This window comes from Eschrichtius robustus, chromosome 6 (assembly GCF_028021215.1).
Source record: "Eschrichtius robustus isolate mEscRob2 chromosome 6, mEscRob2.pri, whole genome shotgun sequence".
In the NCBI taxonomy this organism is placed as follows: domain Eukaryota; kingdom Metazoa; phylum Chordata; class Mammalia; order Artiodactyla; family Eschrichtiidae; genus Eschrichtius; species Eschrichtius robustus.
In genome coordinates, this window is record NC_090829.1 from 147249239 (window position 1) to 147269089 (window position 19851).

The 19851-nt window shown below is 41.7% G+C and overlaps 1 protein-coding gene across 7 annotated transcripts in view; it reads left to right on the forward strand.

Annotated features, from left to right (window-relative positions):
* Positions 1-19851, forward strand: part of PCNT (pericentrin) — a 105229-nt gene that overhangs the window by 59702 nt on the left and 25676 nt on the right. For all 7 annotated transcript variants that reach the window (XM_068547246.1, XM_068547248.1, XM_068547253.1 and 4 more), the window contains 3 exons: positions 12080-12961; positions 13390-13575; positions 18761-19477. In XM_068547246.1, the coding sequence (XP_068403347.1) occupies positions 12080-12961; positions 13390-13575; positions 18761-19477 (1785 nt within the window). The remainder of the gene's footprint in view (positions 1-12079; positions 12962-13389; positions 13576-18760; positions 19478-19851) is intronic.

Consider the following 19851-nt stretch of genomic DNA (forward strand, 5'->3'; position numbering starts at 1 on the left):
CATAGTTGCTTCCTTCCAGGAGCAGAAGAAAATCTGTTTTTAAGTCTTCTCTATTATCTTAATGTAATTGTGCTTTTGAAGGAAAAAATAAAAACAACCTCTGTATAGTGCAGACGGCAACTAAAGTCGTAGAGAGAATATCACCTTCAAAGATGGCCTTGAAATAGTTGAGTTTAGACTCACTTGTTGCCTGTGGTTGCAGCCTGGCGGTCGTTGGATGAGTGTGAACTCACCGCATTGAAGGAAGTCGAAGGGTCATGTCATTTATGCCTGTTCCTCACAAAGGTTACATCTTCGTGATTGTAAAATAATCTTTAGTGAAAATGGAGTTTTAGGCCAAAGGACAACACTGGTTGTCCTTTCGGTGGGAGTTCTTCCTTAATTAATAGATGAGTGGCAGATAAGAGCACACTTTGCTTGTTCTTTGGTGATTGCTTTGAAACGAGTTGCCTAGAAAAATGCAGTAATTGATTTTTGAAAGCTGAACTAATATGTCATTTTAGGCAGAAAGCACTTTAATAGAAACACATTTTCAAATTGAGTGTTACTATTTAAAACTGTAGGCTTATTTAATTAGGATATTTCGCATCTGCGAGGTCAGGGGACTATTTCCCATAGTAATGCTTTCTTGGCATTATTATCATTGTTATCATTTCCACAGGCATTTCTGCAAAACAGAGAAAGGGAGATGACGTGTGTGAGTGAGTAGGCCGAGGCGTAGCTGGCCGGGACGGGGAGTGGCGCTCTCAGCGAGGTGGGCCTTGCCTGGCACTGTGTGTGGGGCCGCAGTCTGATCTGGCGTCTTAGGCATTACGTTCTTGGTAGTTTGTAAGGTGTCTGGGTGTCAACAGGGGGCCTCCGTGTCCTTACACAGAGGTTATAGTGTTTTTTTTTTTTATTAATGTTGGAGGAGGGTTTAGAGATGGTGGGGCTGTAGAGTAAAAAGGAGTTTTGTCTGCAGTTCTTCATGACCCCAAATGCTGCAGTGACAGAGGCTATTGGGAAATTAATGATCTGTGTTGGTACCTTATATATGTGGCAAAATTTTACAATATCCTTTTGTGTTACTTTGAGGATGCCTTTAAAACCAATGACTAGTTTTTTTAAGGAGATTATATCAGTTATTTGTCCTTAGTACTATAGAATGAGCCATGTGAGTATAATTTTACATACTAAAAAATATCATAAATATTAAAAATAGTTTATGTGATAAGGAAAATACTTTAGTTGCATTAAGAATAGAAAACTATTATAAAGACAATCCCAAATATTTTCTTTTGGGATTTTTGTCTATTTCTAGACATGTAAATTTGTACATCATTTGTTTTATGTAATTCTACTCATTTTTTGTGAAAGTGTCAACGATATCTTTACTTTGATATAATAAACCAAAATTCCATTCGTAGGACTGACTCTCATTAGATTTCTAATTCTGTGAAAGAGAGCACGTTTTGTTATATTTTCTGTCCTTATTTTGTGTCAGTGAAGGTTTTCATCATTTAGAATCATGGTACCGTTAGGTTTTTTGGAATGCTGTACACTTATGTTCCCACCACTCTTTGTTAAGACCTCTTTTGATGTGGTTATTGTTCTTTCTTTTCTGTGCTTCCTTCTCCAGCAGCTACTTGACATCCTAACACCTTATTCTCAACATGTATTGTCCCTTCCTTCATTATTTATTCTAATACTTGGATTAGTGTTGTTTCTTTAATTTTATCATTTACTCTCCCCCTTATTCTATAGTTTTCAAGGAAGAGGTCTTGAACATTTTTTATTAAATGTATTCCTGAGTATCTTAGGTTTGTTGCACTATTGGAAATGGGCTTAAATTTATTTTTATTATCCAGTTGTTTGCCATGAGTATACACACATACATACATATATGTATATAATTTTTGTATATTAACCTTGTATCTTGTTACCTTGCTAAACTCATATATACTAGTAGTGTTTTTATAGATTTCTAGGGCTTTCTTTGTAGAAGAGTACACTGTCTGCAAATAGACAGTTTTGTTTCTTTCCAGTCTTTGTCCTTTATTTCTTTTCCTTTCTTATTACAATGTCTGGCACTTTCAGTGTAGTGTTAAATAAAACAGTGAGAGCAGTCATCCTTGCCTTGTTCCTGATCTTGGAGGAAAGTGTTCATTGTTTCACCATTAAGTATAATGTTAGCTGTAGGTTTTTCATAGATATCTTTCATCAGATTGAGGATGTTCCCTTTTGTTTCTGCGTTGCTTCCTCTAAATCTTTTGAAATAGTTATATTATTTTCCTTTTAACTCTTCTAATAGGGTTAACTACATTGAGTAATTTTTGAAGGTTAAGCCAACCTTGCATTCCTAGGATAAACTCTACTTGGTGGTGATGAGCTGCCCTTTTAATATATTGTTGGATTTGACTTGCTGATCTTTTGTTAGTGGATTTTTCATCTGTGTTCATTGAGCTACTTTTTTAAAAAATATATTTTATCAGGTTTTGGTATGAAGGTTTTGCTGGGCTTATAAAATGTTGGAAATTTTCCCACTTTCTTCTTTTTCTGAAAGAGGTTATTTAAATACATGTGATTTCTTCTTTAAATGTTTTAATAGAATGCACAGTGAAACCATCTGGCCCTGCAGGCTACCTAAGTGGTGAGGTTTTTGGTAATGAATTCAGTTTCTTTAATAGGTATAGGGGTGTTTACATTTCTGTTTTATCTTGTGTTAGTTTTGACTGGTTGTGTTTTTCAAGGAGCTTGTCCATTTCATCTAAATTGTCAAATTTCTTGGCATGAAGGAGTTTATAATCTTTCCTTATTAGCCATTAATCTTATTAACCATTTTCTTATTAACTCATCGAATAGCTGGAAGTTATGCCTTGATGACCCTTTTTTCATTCCTGATATTGATGAATTTGTGTTTTCTCTTTTTCCGAGGTCTCTCTAGCCTAAGGGTTTATCAGCTTTACTGGTGTTTTAAAAAAACAGCTTTTGGCTTTACTAGTTTTCTCAATTATTTTCCTATTTCTTTGATTTCTCTTATTTTCATTATTGGATTCCTTCTACCTCCCTTGGGTTAATTTTACTCTTCTTTTTCTAGCTTCTTTAGGTGAAACCTTAAGTCACTGATTTCATTTATTTATTTATTTAATTTATTTGGCTGCGTCGGTTCTTAGTTGTGGCATGCGGGGTCCTTCACTGTGGTGCGTGGGCTCTTTGTTGCAGTCTGCGGGCTTCTCTTTAGTTGTGGCACGTGGACTCCAGAGCGCACAGGCTCAGTAGTTGTGGCACGTGGGCTTAGTTGCCCCGTGGCATGTGGGATCTTAGTTCCCCAACCAGGGATTGAACCCGCATCCCCTGCATTGGAAGGTGGATTCTTAACCACTGAACCACCAGGGAAGTCCCGTCACTGATTTTAGACAGTCCTTATTTTTTTGATAAAACCGTTTCTTATCTGTAAATTTTTCAGGGTATTTAAAAAAAAAATTCACACACACTAAAATTCACTTTTTGGGGGATAGTTCTTTGAGTTCTGAAAAATGCATTTAGTCCTGTAATCACCACCACAAACAAGACACGGTACAGCGCCCCACTCAGGAAATCTCCCTGTGCTGCTCCTTTGTGGTCACCAACCCCACGCCCAACCTCTCGCAGCCACTGATCTGCTCTTCAGCTCTACAGGTTGTGCCTTTTGCAGAATGCTATGTCAAGTCACTTGGCATAATATGTTTGAAATTCGTCCATGTTGTTGTGTGTGTCAGTAATTTGTTCCTTTATTTCTGAGTAATACTGTCTAGATGTCCCATGGTTTATTTATTCACTCATTGACATATGTTTGGATTGTTTCTAGGTTTTGGCAGTTATGAATTGAGCTACTGTAAACATTCATGTGCAGGTTTTTGTGTGAAAATAAGTTTCCAGTTCTTTAGGGTAAATACCTGTGAGTAGAATGGCTGATTCATATGTAAGTATATGTTTAACCTTAAAAGAAACTGCCAAACGGTTTTGCAAAGTTGCTCTACCATTTTACATTCCCAGCAGCAGCGTATGAGGGCTCCAGTAACCATGTCCTCATCAGCACTTGGTATGGTCAGTCTTTTTCACTTGTAGCCATTTTAATAGGTGTGTAGTGGTATCTCCTTATACTTTTAAGTTGCACTTCCTTAATGACTAATGATCTTGAGCGTCTTTTTATGTGCTTGTTTGCCATCCATATTGTGGTGAAATGTTTGTTCAAATCCTTTGCTACTTTTTTTTATTACTGTTTTTTAATTAAAGTATAGTCGATTTGTAATATTTTGTTAGTTTCAGGTGTACCAGATAGTGATTCAATATTTTTGTAGATTCTACTCCATTTAAAGTTATTACACAATAATAGCTATTATATTTCCCTGTGTCATACAATATATCCTTTTTGCTTATTTATTTTATATAAAGTAGTTTGTGTCTTAATCTCATACCCCTGTCTTGCCCTTCCCCCTTCCCTCTCCCCACTTGTAATCACTAATTTGTTCTCTATATCTGTGATTCTGTTTCTGTCTTGTTATATACATTCGTTTATTTTATTGTTTAGATTCCACATATCGGTGATAACATACAGTATTTGTCTTTCTCTGTCTGACTTATTTCACTAAGTATAATACCCTCTAGGTCCATCCATGTTGTTGCAAATGGCAGAATTTCATCCTTTTTTATGGCTGAGTAGTATTCCATTGTATATATGTGCCACATCTTCTTTATCCATTCATTTGTTGATGGGCACTTAGGTTGCTTCCTTATCTTGGCTATTGTAAATAGTGCTGCTATGAACAGTGGGGTCCGTGTATCTTTTTGAATGAGTGTTTTCATTTTCTTCAGCTATATACCCAGGAGTGGAATTGCTGGATCATATGGTAGTTCTATTTTTAGTTTTTTGAGGAACCTCCTTATTCTTTTACGCAGTGGCTGCACCAATTTATAGTCACGTCAACAGTGTGCTAGGATTCTCACATCCTCTCCAAAATATGTTATTTGTGTGCTTTTTGATGGCAGCCATTCTGACAGGTGTGAGGTAATATCTCATTAAGGTTTTGATTTTCATTTCCCTGATGATTAGTGATGTTGAGCATTTTTTCATGTGCCTGTTGACCATCTGCCTTTCCTCTTTGGAAAATTGTATGTTATGGTCTTCTGCCCTTTTTTTTTTTGGCTGTGCCACATGGCATGCGGGATCTTAGTTCCCTGAGCAGGGATCAAACCCGTGCCCCCTGCAGTGGAAGCGCAGAGTTTTAACCACTGGACCACCAGGGAAGTCCTTCTGCTCATTTTCTAATCAGGTTGTTAGTGTTTTTGAGGTTGAGTTGTATGAACGGTTTATATATGTTGGATATTAACCCTTTATTGGTCATAATATTTGTAAATATTTTCTGCCATTCAGTAGGTTGTCTTTTCATTTTGTCGATGGCTTCCTTTGCTGTGCAAAAGCTTTTAAGTTTATTTAGGTCCCATTTGTTTATTCTTGCTTTTGTTTCCTGTGTTTAGGAGACAGAACCAAGAAAATATTGCTACAATTTATGTCAAAGAGTGTTCTGCCTGTGTTTTCCTCTAGCAGTTTTATGGTTTCCGGTCTTGCATTTAGGTCTTTTTTTTTTTTTAATAGTTTTTATGGAGAGATATATATATATATTTTTTTAACTTATTTTTATTTTTGGCTGCGTTGGGTTTCGTTGCTGTGCGCGGGCTTTCTCTAGTTGCGGTGAGCGGGGGCTACTCGTTGCCGTGCGCGGGCTTCTCATTGCAGTGGCTTCTCTTGTTGAGGTGCATGGGCTTCAGTAGTTGCAGCACACGGGCTCAGTAGTTGCAGCACGTGGGCCCTAGAGCACATGGGCTTCAGTATTTGCAGTGCGTGGGCTCAGTAGTTGAGGTGTGCAGGCTCTAGGCGCGTAGGCTTCAGTAGTTGTGGCTCACGGGCTCTAGAGTGCAGGCTCAGTAGCTGTGGCACATGGGCTTTGTTGCTGCGTGGCATGTGGGTTCTTTCCAGACCAGGGATTGAGCCCGTGTCCCCTGCATTGGCAGGTGGATTCTTAACCACTGCAACACCGGGGAAGTCCTGTGCACTTAGGTCTTTAATCCATTTTGAATTTATTTTTGTATATAGTATTAGAGAGTGTTCTAATTTCATTCTTTTACATGTAGCTGTCCCGTTTTCTCAGCACCGCTTATTAAAGAGGCTGTTTTTTCTCCATTGTATATTCTTGCCTCCTTTGTTGTAGATTAATTGACCATAAGGGTGTGGGTTTATTTCTGGGCTCTGTATTCTGTTCCATTGATCTGTGTGTCTGTTTTGTGCCAATACCATGCTGTTTTGATTACTGTAGCTTCGTAGTGTAGTCTGAATTTAGGGAGCATGGTACCTCCAGCTTTGTTCTTTTTCTCAAAATTTCTTTGGCAATTTGGTGTTTTTTGTGGTGCCATATACATTTTAAGATTATTTGTTCTGGTTCTGTGAAACCTGTCGCGAGTATTTTCATAGGGAGTGCATTAAATCTGTAGATTGCTTTAGGTACTATAGACATTTTAACAGTATTCTTCCAATCTCTGAACATGGAATATCTTTCCATTTCTTTGTATTATCTTCAATTTCCTTCATCAGTGTTTTATAGTTTTCAGAGTAGAGGTCTTTCACCTCCTCAGATAAGTTTATTCCTAATATTTTATTCTTTTTCATGTTTTCTTTCTCTTCTGGTACTTCATTATTAATGTATAGAAAAAGCAACAGATTTCTGTATATTAATCTTGTGTCCTTAAACTTTACTGATTTCAGTTTAGTTCTAATAGTTTTTTGTTGGAGACTTTGGGGTTTTCTATATAAAGTATTAACGTCATCTGCAAATAGTGATAGTTTTAGTTTTTCCCTTCCAATTTGGATGCCTTTTGTTTCTTTTTCTTGTCTGATTGCTGTGGCTAGGACTTCTAATCCTATGATAAATAGAAGTGGCAAGAGTGGGTACTCTTGTCTTTTTCCTGATTTTAGAGGAAAGGCTTTCAACTTTTCACCAATAATATGATGTTAGCTGTGGATTTGTCATAAATGGCCTTTATTATATTGAGATATATTTCCTCTTTACCAACTTTGATGAGAGTTTTTATCATGAATGAATGTTGAATTTTGTCACATGCTTTTACTGCATCTAGTGAGACGATCGTGTATTTTTATCCTTCCTTTTGGGAATGTGGTGTATCATATTGGTTGATTTACAGATATGGAATCTTCCTTGCATCCCTGGTATAAATCTCACTTGATCATTGTTTGTGATCCCTTAATGTATTGTTGGATTGGTTTGCTAATATTTTGTTGAGGATTTTTACATCTATATTCATTAGAGATATTGCCATAACTGTCTTTTTTGGTAGTGTCTTGTTTTTGGTTTTGGTATCAGGGTATTGATGACCTCACAGAATAAATTTGGGAGTGTTCCCTCCTCTTCAGTGTTTTGGAATTGTTTGAAAAGGATAGGGATTAGCACTTCCTTACATGTTTGGTACAGTTCCCCTGTGAAGCTGTCCGTTACTGGACTTCGATTCTTTTGCTAATTTTTTAAAAGTTGGGTTCATTTTCTTATTGTTCAGTTTTGGGAATTCTTTATATCTTCTGAATACTTTTTTGATATATGATCTGCAGATATTTCACCCACTCTGTGGTTTGTCTCTTCACTCTTCAATAGTATGTTCCACAGATCAAGACCTTTTTAGTTTTGATAAAGTTCAATTTATTAAATTTTTAAATGGGTTATGCTTTTGGAGTTGTATCTAAGAGCTCTTCTCCTAACCCAAGACGACAAAAATATTCTCTTATGTTTTCACTTAGAAATTTCATAGTTTTGCTTTGTATTCAAATCTATGATATACTTTATATTTGGGCACGTGGATGTCTAATTTTTCCAGCCCTGTTCAAACACTAATCTTTTTTACATTAAATTGCCTTTACACCATTCACAAAAATCTGTTAACCATATTTGTTTAGATATCTGAACTCTGTTCAGTTATATTGATCTAGGTTTCTCTTTCTTTACTAATATCACACTATTTCTATTTCTATACTTTTACAGTAAGTCTTGAAACCAGGTAATGTAAGTCATCCAACTTTTTCTGTTTACAAATTTGTTTTGGCTATTCTACTTCCTTTAACTTTCCATGTAATTGTAGAAGCAACAAAGTGATAACTGCAAAAATGTCTTGCTGGTATTTTGATTGGGATTGCATTGAATCTATAGATTGATCTGGAGAAAATTAACATCTTAACAATTTTGAGTCTTCCAAACCATGAACATGGTGTAAGTGTCCATTTATTTGTCTTCTTGGATTTCTTTCAGTGATGTGTGGTTTTCAATTTATATATCCTGCATATATTTTGTTAGATTTATATCTCGGTGCTTTATTTTTTGTTGTGCTATCTTAAATGATATGTTCATTTAATTTAAAAAATGGTGTGTTTTATTTAACGTTAAATTCTAATATGGTAGATTATATTGATGAGTTTTCAAATATTGAACCAGCCCTGAATCCCTGGAATAAACCCCACTTGGTCATGGTGTATGGTTCTTTTATATCTGCTGAATTCTATTTACTAGTGTTTTATTAAGAATTTATATATTCATCATGGATATTGGTCTGTAGTTTTCTTGTGATATCTGTCTGGTTTTGGTATCAGGGTAATATTGGCCTCACTGAATGAATTGTTCCCTCTTCTGCTCTCTGTAACAGATTGTTTAGTATTAGTGCTATTTATTATTTAACTCATTACTGATGGGGGGATTTTTGCAGAAACTAACACCTGTGGCCAGCGATTTTTATTTTGGCCAGTCAAAAATAATTCTGTTATTTCAGTAACACTTTGCAGGTTATTACATTCAATAGTTACACCTGATGCACCTGTAAAGTCTCCTAATTTTTGTGAAATGTTGTCTTCAGTCCGCTCTTCTGTAGAAGCAGAGGAGCATTCTCCAGCACCGTGAGTTTCATTTTCACTTTCCGCATTGGAATTAATCACTAAGGTTTTCTGTCTTTTTGTTGATCTAATATTCACATCATCTGAATCAGAACTATATTCTGAAGAATTATCATTTTCTGAGACACTAGTATATATGTCGCTCGGACAATCAGAGAAAGTATCTGCATAAAATTCACCGAAAACTTCTCCTTCACTCAAAATTTCACGAGGGGTCATTTTTGAAAATTTTACATTTATAATATACACAATGTTGGAACAAAAACCTAACAGAGCAAAATGTGAATGATAATGACAATCGTTAAGTTTTATAATGAACCCTTGATCAGTTTTAAGCTTTAGCAGCTTTGCACAGTGACGTTAATTGTATCACTGTCTAAAAACGTATTGATACGTCTCCAGTCAATAACATTCAGGTAACAAAAGACATATTAATATGTCTCCTGTCAATAATGTGTTAGCTGTTGAGCAACACCATCTGGGCCTGGCAAGTTCTCTTTTTGTGTTTTGTTTTTAAATTACAGATTCAATTTCCTCAATACTTATGGGGTTGTTCAAATTAATATTTTGCACTGGGAGGTTTTGGGCCATTATTTATTGAGGTATTTTTTTGCATCATTCTCTTCTGGAGCTCCAATTACAAATACGCCATACCTTTTACATCGTCCTATGGGTATTGGAAGCTGTGTGCATTTTTTATAATTCTTTTCCTCTGATGGGATAATGTCTGACTCTTCAGACTTTGAACTCTGTCATGTTCAGGATTTTCTCAAGCCCATTGGAGTGATTTTCTAAATTTCAGACATTATTTTTAGTTCTAGAATTTTGGGTGTTTTTTTTTTTTTTTTTTTTTTTTAATAGTTTATGTTCCTCTGCCAAGACTTCCTGTCTTTTTGTTTATCATGAACATGCTTACCTTTATGTCCTTGAACACAGTTATAACATCTTTGTTTGCTTGTTCCAGCATTTTTGTCATCTCAGTTTTAGTTGTCACTGGTTGTCTTTTTGTGTCAGAGTAGGCCACGTGTTGCTGATTTTTTTTTTAAATAACTTTGATTTGCGTACTTGATATTCTGCAAATAATGTTGTGGGAACTCTTGCTTCCCAAAACAGTGAGATTTTTCTTTTAGTGGTAGTCATGTTGGTCGGACTTGAAGTTTGCACTCTGTCTTGCCTGCAGAGATCACATGAGGTTTGGTTTCCCTTCCCTGCTTCTCTGTCTGTTGTCTTTCTCTCTCCAGAGTCCTGGCAGCCCTGGCTGCCCCAGTTCCCTCTTCTCGGCCTCATCTGGCCGCACTGCCTGACGGCACAGCCTGGAAGATGAAAACTCCCCCGTCTGGTAGCCTTTGCTGCATCAGAATCCCCAGCATGACGTCCTGGGCCTGTAGGCAGGTGGGATGTACCTCTGGGTTTCACAGAGTCGGTCTGCATGCCCATTGTGGAGCTCCGTGGGCCCTCTTTGTGACGCCGTGCTGGTGCTGACTCTCCAGACGCCCACAGAATCTGCTGGCTGAGAGAGAAGCACCCTCTGAGCCTCACTCTTAGCTGCCTGGGGTGTGTGGCACTGTCCCGTGCACTATGCACTGTCCCGTGTCAGAAGGCACCACTCCTCCCACATTCAGGGAGATGTGACACGTGTGTTCTGGCCCTTCTTCTAGGTTCTGCAACTGCAGTTCTGCTCTTCCCTCTCTGGGCTTTGTGAACATCGTTGCCCCTCTGCTTCCTCACGTGCTCCAACTGCACTGTATCTTAGAGGACTTATTTTAGATTCTAGTGCCTTACTTTTTAACGCCACTTTCACGTGCTAGCTTTGATATTTTAAGTGTGATGCTTGTGTTGTGACTTTGGCGCTTTAGTTGTGCACACGTTTTCATCTCAGTGTGCTGAGTGCATCAGGCCAAACGTATGCAGACAGTGTTACCCCCCGACTCCTTTCAGTCATCTGTGGGTGGGGAGACGTGGGTCTGTGCAGCACACATCGTGGGGCTGGGTAGAGGGTCTTACCTCACACTGAGAACTTTTCTTTTGCCAACTACATACAGTGGCATTCAGATGTGGTAAGTGTGAGTGTGATGTACAGCTTACGCCATCCAAACCAAAACCAAAAATCAGTTTTCTTGTTTTTGTTTTCGCTATGGGCCAGGTTTGGATTTGTGTTTAAAGTAATGGTTAAATAGTACTAGTGAAACCAAGAATTGTATGAAACTCTTAATTTTTAGGACGTATAAGATGTTACTATAACCAATTGGTTGAAAATTGTTAACTAGAGCACAGATTGCTTAGAACTTTTTAATTTTTTGGTCACTACTATTGATGTAATCTTAAGAGAATGTAGTTTGGAGCCATATTGACATAGATTTCAATTCTGATTTTCCATTTACTGTCTTTGTGGTCTTGGCAAGATATTTCATATCTAAATTTCAACTGTCCCATCTTTGAAGTAGGAACAATAACATTTCTTACCTTAAAATTGTTGAGAATTAGATTAAACAGCACAAGTAGAACCATCGTTGGACGCCCGGTGTGGTGAGTCCCCGCGTCCCTGCTGTGCACAGTGTGGAAAGCGTGCTGTGTGCTCTGGCTCATTCATGTGCTTCATGACTGCAAACTCCCTCAGCCAGTCTTCTCACTTTTATTCTTGTTCTGGTGTTAGAGTGACACCTAAAATCTAAATACCCGTTTAGGAAAATCAAACAAATCCAAGTTGTTTCAATGTTAAGAAAATAGACATTGAAAAGGTGGTGAGAACATTCATGTGTAGTGTCATCGACTAGGACGTGGCCAAGTTAGAGCTTCCCCTGAATCCTGGCAGCCAAGCGTTGGGGTCTGTCACAGCGATGGGGTGTGGCCTTAATGAAGCATTTGAACGAGCAACAGAGCAGCAACTGCAGATATGAATATTTGACCATTCTGACATACTTGAACTGGCTGGGTGTTCTGGGTGTTCTTCAGATCGTAATGTCATTTGGTGATGTTGTTAGTTACTTCCACAGCTACTTCTAAGTTACGAAGTCTCTCCACTTCTGTAAGAATGAGTTCAGGCCCAGCTGTAAGTGGAAAGTGGAACTTCTGAAGTTGAGGTATGTAATTTGCCTCTGAAATGTGCTTTTTCTTCAGGTTGCGTATAACAGAAGTTCTGAAATTGAAGAGCTGAAATCCATTATTGAGAATTTGCGAGAGAACCAAGAGAGGTTACAGAAGGATAAAGCACAGGAGATTGAACAGCTCCATGAGGTCATCGAGAAACTGCAGAGGGAGCTCCCGCTCGGGGGACCCGCAGCGCCCCAGGCCGGTGACGGCAGAGCCGCCAGCCTGCAGAGCGAGCTGCTGGGCCTCCCGGCCGAAGGAGCCAAGGCCTGCGTGGAGCTGGAGGGCGAGCTGCGTGCCGCCCTCGAGGCCAAGGAGGCCCTGAGCCGGCTGCTGGCCGAGCAGGAGCGCGGGCACGGCCAGGCCCTCGAGGCCCTCCAGCAGCGCCTGCAGGCCGCAGAGGAGGTGGCCGTGCGGCAGCTGGCCGCATCGGGCCCCCGCGCCGCCCTCAGGGAGGCCGAGGTCCAGGCCCTGGCCTCACAGATCCGCGAGTTCGAAGCTGCCCTGCGGGCCAAGGAAGCGAAGATCGCAGAGAGAGAGTTAGAAATCGACGCTCTGCACCGGCAGAAGTCAGCCCACTCCGCCGAGCTGGAGGCCATCCTGGCGGCCGTGGCCCGCTTCCGCTGCGCCCTAGAGCAGCAGCTCCTGGCGGCCTCTGGGGAGCCCCCCGAGCTGCAGCGGCTCCGGGCGCAGTGTGTCCGCCTCGGCTGCCAGCTGCAGGCGCTCAACCAGCGCTTCCTGAGGTGCCAGAAGGAGCCGGACGAGCGGCAGGCGCGCGGGGCCCACGTGGCCGGCAGCTCCCGGGGGCGGGTGTCCCGGGGTGAAGAGGCCTCCTGCCACGAAGAGGTGGAACAGGATGTGTGTGGCAGGCGGCTGGCTGAGGCCCCCCACGGCCATGGTGGGAACCCACAGGTGGGCTCCTTCTTCGTCAGGACACAGGTGGTGCAGCCTCTGTGTGCAGAGAGCTGGGTGCACGTGGGGAGCTGGGGTGTGTCCGGGGAGCTGGGGGCGCAGGTGGGGATCTGGGGTGTGTCTGGGGAGCTGCTGGTGCAGGTGGGAAGCTGGGGGGCAGCTGTGCTGTGCTCCACGTCTGCTGGGGCCGTGCTTCGCGGGGTTGCCCCAGCTCCAGCACGTCTTGACCTGCTGTGTGCACCTCTCGTCTCCTGCTCCGCGTGTGTGCTTCTGGTCCTGAGCTGTGGGCTCTCCCTCGGGGCCTGCTGGCTGGTGCTCCGGCTGCAGAGCTCCTGGGACTCTGAGGTAGCCTCACTGCACTTGTGACTTTGTGATGCCTTCGGCTGTGTGCTCATAAGCATTGTCCTCGTTTTCTCTGCTCATCATAGAGCCCTGTTAAGGAGGATCCGCAGCTGGCCAAAGCCCTGCCGACGTTGACCCGCGCAGATCTCAGCCAGCAGGACAGCGTGATGTCGGTGCTTGCGGTCTGCCAGCGGCAACTGGAGTCTGAGCTGCTCTTAGTGAAAAAGGGAATGTGCCTGCCTGCAGAGAATGGAGTGTCGGGAGCAGTGAAGGTGCCTGGGCACGTTCGGGGGTTGGGGGGGGCACAGGACACGGCAGCTGGTCGCAGGCAGAGACCCCCTCGGCGTCTTTGCTGCGCCAGCACAGGTTACGTGCACTGCAGACAGGGGCGCCTTCTCCAAGTCCGTCACTCTTGGCGGTGCTGCTCAGATCCGTTCTGAAATTTCCCGCGTGTTTGATTTAAGCATGCATTTCCCATGGTCTCATCAGCTTGTGAAAAGTGAGCAGTCAGTTAGTTTTTCCTCCTAGTTGATACCAGTAGGATTTAACTGGGCTCCAGGGCTTGTGTCTGGATTTTCCGTGTGAGGACAGTTGCCCACAGCTGTGCTGCCTCCACAACCTTCATCACTTGCAAAGGCTTCACATGTATTGCTTGAACCTCAGGTGTTTTCCCTACCTGTGTTCACTTGTCCTCCCAGCAAAGAAGAGCAGAGTAACCTATGATTCAGCAGTTTTAAATTCTGCTCACCAGGACAGAAGCTACAAGAAGCTGCCTTTTCTTTCCCGGGGCGGGGAGGGTGCGGGTCGGCAGCATCACATTGGTGCAGAGCTGAGATGTTTGAGAACCAAAAGTGGGCTTGGTTCTGAAGCCTGCTCAGACGCGGGCTCTCATGAGCCAGTCACCCTGCTGGTGTGGACGTTGCACACTTCGCTAGGTGTTCCAGCCCCTCACCTCCTGGGAGCGCTCCTGGGATGTGCCACGAGCCATGTGCACCATGTTGGAAATTGGAAGATTCTGAATCCCACAGCACACAGGACTCTGGGCCTGGGTCTGCAGTTTTGATAGAGGAAGCCTGCATCTGATGTTATGTGTTTATCAGATGCCCTCAGAAAATACATTCTGTTTGGAGAGAACCTTCACCTACTCTGTGTGGCAAACTTGTCTCAGCATCCTTGTGATAAGAACATTTCTTTAAATTCTTAAAAGAGAGCTCGGCCCTGGGATATCCTGAGCTGGTCGCCAAATTTTTAGGAGTTATATACACTGACAAGGAAATTCCAAATTCATTCCATAAATTACAATTTTGTGTTTTCCAATGTTTGCATATAGAACCTTCCAGGCCTTTTTTCCTTAAAAAACCCAAAAAAGAAACTTAACATCCTCAATAAATTGCCACAGAAATAGGTTATAACAGTTGCCTTTTTTTGTGTTGTGTGTGGCAAAATACATACACAATTTACATCTTAATCATTTTTAAACGTATAGTTCAGTGGTATTAAATACGTTTATAATGTTGTGTGACCATGCATCTCCATAGCTCTTTTCATCTTGTAAAACTGAAACTACCCATTTAAACAATGACTCCCATTTCCTCCTTCCCCCAGGCCCTGGCAACCACTGTTATGCTTTCTGTTTCCGTATGATTTCTGAGATACTCTAAGTGTTTACATAAGTGGAATCACACAGTATTTGTTTTTTTGTGTCTGACTTATGTCACTCAGCATAATGTCATCAAGGTTCATCTGTGTCATAGCAGGTATCAGAATTTCCTTCCTTTTTAAGGCTGAATAATATTCCATTGTATGTATACACCACAGTATGCTTATCCATTCATCTGTCGATGGACACTTGGTTTGCTTCCACGTTTTTTTTTAAAATAAATAAACACATTTATTTATTTATTTATTTATTCATTTTTTTCGGCTGCGTTGGGTCTTCGTTGCTGCATGCGGGCTTTCTCTAGTTGTGGCAAGCGGGGGCTACTCTTCGTTGCGGTGTGCAGGCTTCTCATTGCGGTGGCTTCTCTTGTTGCGGAGCACGGGCTCTAGGGCGTGCGGGCTTCAGTAGTTGTGGCATGCGGGCTCAGGAGTTGTGGCGCACGGGCTTAGTTGCTCCGCGGCATGTGGAATCTTCCCAGAACAGGGCTTGAACCTGTGTCCGCTGCATTGGCAGGCGGATTCTTAACCAGTGCGCCACCAGGGAAGTCCTGCTTCCATGTTTCAGCTGTTGTGAATAGTGGTGTTATGAACATGGATGTGCAAATATCTCTTTGAGACCTTGCTTTCGGTTCTTCTAGGTATATACCCAGAACTAGAGTTGCTGGATCGTATGGTAATTCTACTTCTAATTTTTTGATGAACTGCTGTAGTGTTTTCCACGGTGGCTGTACCATTTTACATTCCCATCAAAAGTGTACAAGAGTTCCAAGTTCTCCACATCCTCACCAATATTTGTTACTTTCTGGGTTTTTTTTTTTTTTTTGATAGTAGTCATCCTAATGGGTGTGAGGTGTATCTAATTGTAGTTTTGATTTGCATTTCTCAAATGACTAGTGATAGTGGATATCTTTTCATGTATATGTTCTTCGGAGAGATGTCTGTTCAAGTCCTTTGGCAAATTTTGAATCAGGTTGTATGTTATTTTGATTGAGTTTTAGAAGTTCTTTATATATTTCTGGGTATATTAATCCCTTATTAGGTGTATGATTGGCAAATATTTTTTCCCATTTTGTGGGTTGCATTTTTACTCTGTGGATAGTGTCTTTTTTTTTTCGGCTGTGTTGGGTCTCTGTTGATGGGCATGGGCCTTCTCTAGTTACAGCGAGCGGGGGCTGTGCTTCATTGTGGTGGGCAAGCTTCTCATTGCGGTGGCTTCTCTTGTTGTGGAGCACGGGCTCTAGCTACACAGGCTTCAGTAGTTGTGGCTCATGGGCTCTAGAGCGGAGGCTCAGTAGTTGTGGTGCACGGGCTTAGTTGCTCCGTGACATGTGGGATCTTCCCGGACCAGCGCTTGAACCCGTGTCCCCTGCATTGGCAGGTGGATTCTTAACCGCTGCGCCACCAGGGAAGCCCCTCTTCTCTTGTGTTTAATTGATTTTTTTAAATGGTGAAATGTTTAAATTCCTTTCTCACTTCTCTTTCTGTATATTCTTTTGCTATTTTCACATTTAGCATCCTAACATAGAGCACTCTGACTTGAATTTATACCAGCCTAAGTTTAATAACACATAAAACTCTGTTCCTTTGTAGCTCCATCCCCATTCCTTTTGGTTTTTGATGTAACAAAAAGCCATCTTTATACTTATGTGCCTTTAAACATAAACTAATAATTCCTTTAAATACATTAATCTTTTAAATTATGTAGAAAACAACGCATGGAGTTACAAACTAAAGTTACACTAATACTAACTTTTAGACCAATAACTTAGGAATATGTATATTAGTCTTTTAGTTCATGATGAAAACAAAAAGCGCAGTTATAAACCATTGTTACAATAACGTTAGCTTTTATAACTGCCCATGTATTTACCTTTATTAAGATCTTTATTTCTCCATACAGCTTTGAGTTACTGTCTAGGGTTCTTTCATTTCCCCTGCCGGACTCTCTTGAACGTTTCTTACAGGGCAGGTTTTAGTGGTAACAAGATCCCTCAACTTCTGTTTATCTGGGAATGTCTTAATTTCTAACCTACTGTTGATGGAGCTTTGCTGGATTTAGGATTCTTAGTTGACAGTTCTTTTTCTTTTAGCACTTTGACTATATTGACCTACTGTCCTCTGGCCTCCAAAGTTTCTGGTGGAGAAATCTGTTGATAAGCTTATCGAGGATCCTTTGTATGTGACAAGTCACTTCTCTCTTACTGTTTTCAAGATTTTCTCATTCTTTGGCTTTGTGTAAGTTTGATTATTATGTGTCTTTGGTGTGGGTCTATTTGAGTTCATCTTACTTGGAGTTCGTTGAGTTTCCTGGGTATTTATGTTCATATCTTTCATCAAGTTTGGAAAGTTTTCATTCATTATGTCCCCATATATTCTCTTTGCTTCCTTCTCTCTCCCTTCTTTTGGGACTCCCATTATGTGTACGTTGGTTTGTTCAGTGGTATCCCAGTTACCTGATGCTCCACTTACTTTTCTCAATCTTTTTTTTTCTTTTCCCCAGACTTGATAATTTCCATTGTTCTGTCTTCGCATCCACTAAATCTTTCTTCTGCCTTCTCAGATCTACCTTTGAATCCCTTTAGTGAGTTTTTAATTTCAGTTATACTTTTTAATTCCAGAATTTCATTTCTTTTTCTTTATTGATATTTCTATTTTGTTCATGCTTTTTTTTTTTTTTTTACTTCACATTTTCCTTAGTTCTGTGAGCATCTTTAAGAAGGTTGTGTTAAAGTCTTTGTCTAGTAGATCCATCATCAGGTCTTTTTCAGGGATGGTTTCTGTTGACTTACTTTTTTCCTATGCCTAGGCCATACTTCCCTGTTTGTGATTTTTGTTGTTGTTGTTGAACACTGAATATTTTTAATCTATTAACGTGGTAAATCTAGAAATCAGACTCTCCCTCTTTCTCAGTATTTGCTTTTTTGTTGTTTTTGTTACTTTTTTTTTTTTTTGGTTGATGTCTCTGTGCTAAGGATCAGCTTGAGATGTAAACTTAAGTTCTCAGATCTTTTCTGAGCCTTTGCCTTTACCCAAGCACACGCAGTCACTTTAGAATTTCCTCTGTATATGCAGTTGTTTTTGAATGTCCTAGTTTTAAATTTTTCCCCAAAGGGAAAAAGAGAAAAATGCAGTGGTGGGGAAAAAGGCACACCAATCCTTTAAATCCCCGGAAGTCACTTCAGCCAGAAGGGCAGGGGCTGGTGGAACAGTTGGGGGCAGGTGCAGCAGCCGTGGCCTCCTGCCTCTCTGCCTACTCCTCTGTGATCAGAAGCATCATTCAGAGCAGATTCCCAGTTTTTGGAGGACAGGGTCCTTTTTGCCCACCCTAGGTCCTGCAAGATGCTTTAGGGACACATGCACTGCTGCCTGCTGGGCCCTGGGGTGGGGGATGGGCAGCTGCTTCTGTGCTAAGAGCTGAGAGCAGTTTACCCGCCAAGCTTTCCCCTGGAAGTTGCAAGCCTTCAACAGTCTGCAGACTTCCAGAATGGTTACATCAGGCACATTCTGCCTGTGCAGTAGTTGTCCAGGCGGACAGGGGTTCCTGGTGCTGCCTGTTCTGCCATCTTTCCAGGAGCCTCTTCAACAGTTGCCTTTTAGGCAATGAGCTTTAAGCCTTGAGTCTGTCTTTCATAGGATTTTTAAAAACTTGAAATCTTAAGAGTCTAGAGGGACAAAGGGCTCATCATAGAATCTCATCCTTAATTGTTCAGACAGTCTCTGAAATTGGCTCATAAATAACAAACGTGACAACGTGTAATTCACTTATTTTACTGTATGCATGTTCTTTTTTACCTGTAGGATAAGGAAAAACTACTGGAAGATTGTCAGCTGCGGAAAGTTGATCTCGTAGATCAGGTGAAACAACTTCAAGAAAAACTGAACCATCTGGTACATTGCATGAGCTTCCAAAACGTCAGGACAGAGGACTTTAAATTTCAACAGGCATTGGAATCTCCACATGTTTTAGAAAATAATGCGAGTGATAGTTCCAGTAACAGTGAAGAAACTGACGGATCATCTCCTGTTGATGCATTTAACGTCACATGGGATCTAGTTGACATTACTGGAAATCAGGATTCGTTGATACGAAACAAGGTGCCAGATACTCCCACAGGAGAGCAGGTTGCTTTGCAAGACAGGTCACTCTGCTCACAGGGGAGCTTGTACGGGTGCTCCCGTGACCTCTCCCACACCCAGGGGACCAAGCCCTTGAAGAATGTGCTCAGGACGATGGACCTGTCCTCCTGGAGCTCCCCCGAGGTTGTCAGGAAGGACTCAATCTCTGAGCACCCCCCCAGCCTGCCCCTCACACCCTGCTCAGATGCCCTGAGCCAGCGCAGCCTGGACACCTCCCTGTGGGACGGGACGAGCACCCAACTGCTCCAGGCTGACCGGATGGGGCTGCTGTGTTACCCGGGCGAGTCAGCGGCAGGAACGGCCCCTAAGTGGGCGGGGTCTCCATTAGCTGCAGACGGGGCCCCCTCCACCGACCACCATGCTCAGCGGGTGCCTGTGGTAAGTGGTCTCCGTGGGTGCTGTCCTGGTTTGGGTCCATGGGATGCCCAAGGCCCCAGTGTGTTCCCACTGGGTTGTGTCTACATGGACGGCGGGGTCACAGCTGCAGTCATTGTTGGCTCACCTCCTGTTGTGGCCTGTTGGCCAGGCCTGGGTGAGCAGTCCCCTGGTCAGCAAGTGTAGGGACAGTCAGCGTTCTGCAGGGTGGACCCAAGTCTACTGTCATAGGAACATTCAGAGCACTTTGGTTGTTTTTAAAAATACATGAAATGCATTACTCTTACTCAGAAATTCACCGCAGGCCTAAGTTAGCTAACTCACACTGGCTTTGGGAAGTATAATCATAAACCTATCTTCATGTGTGGTTTGCATAT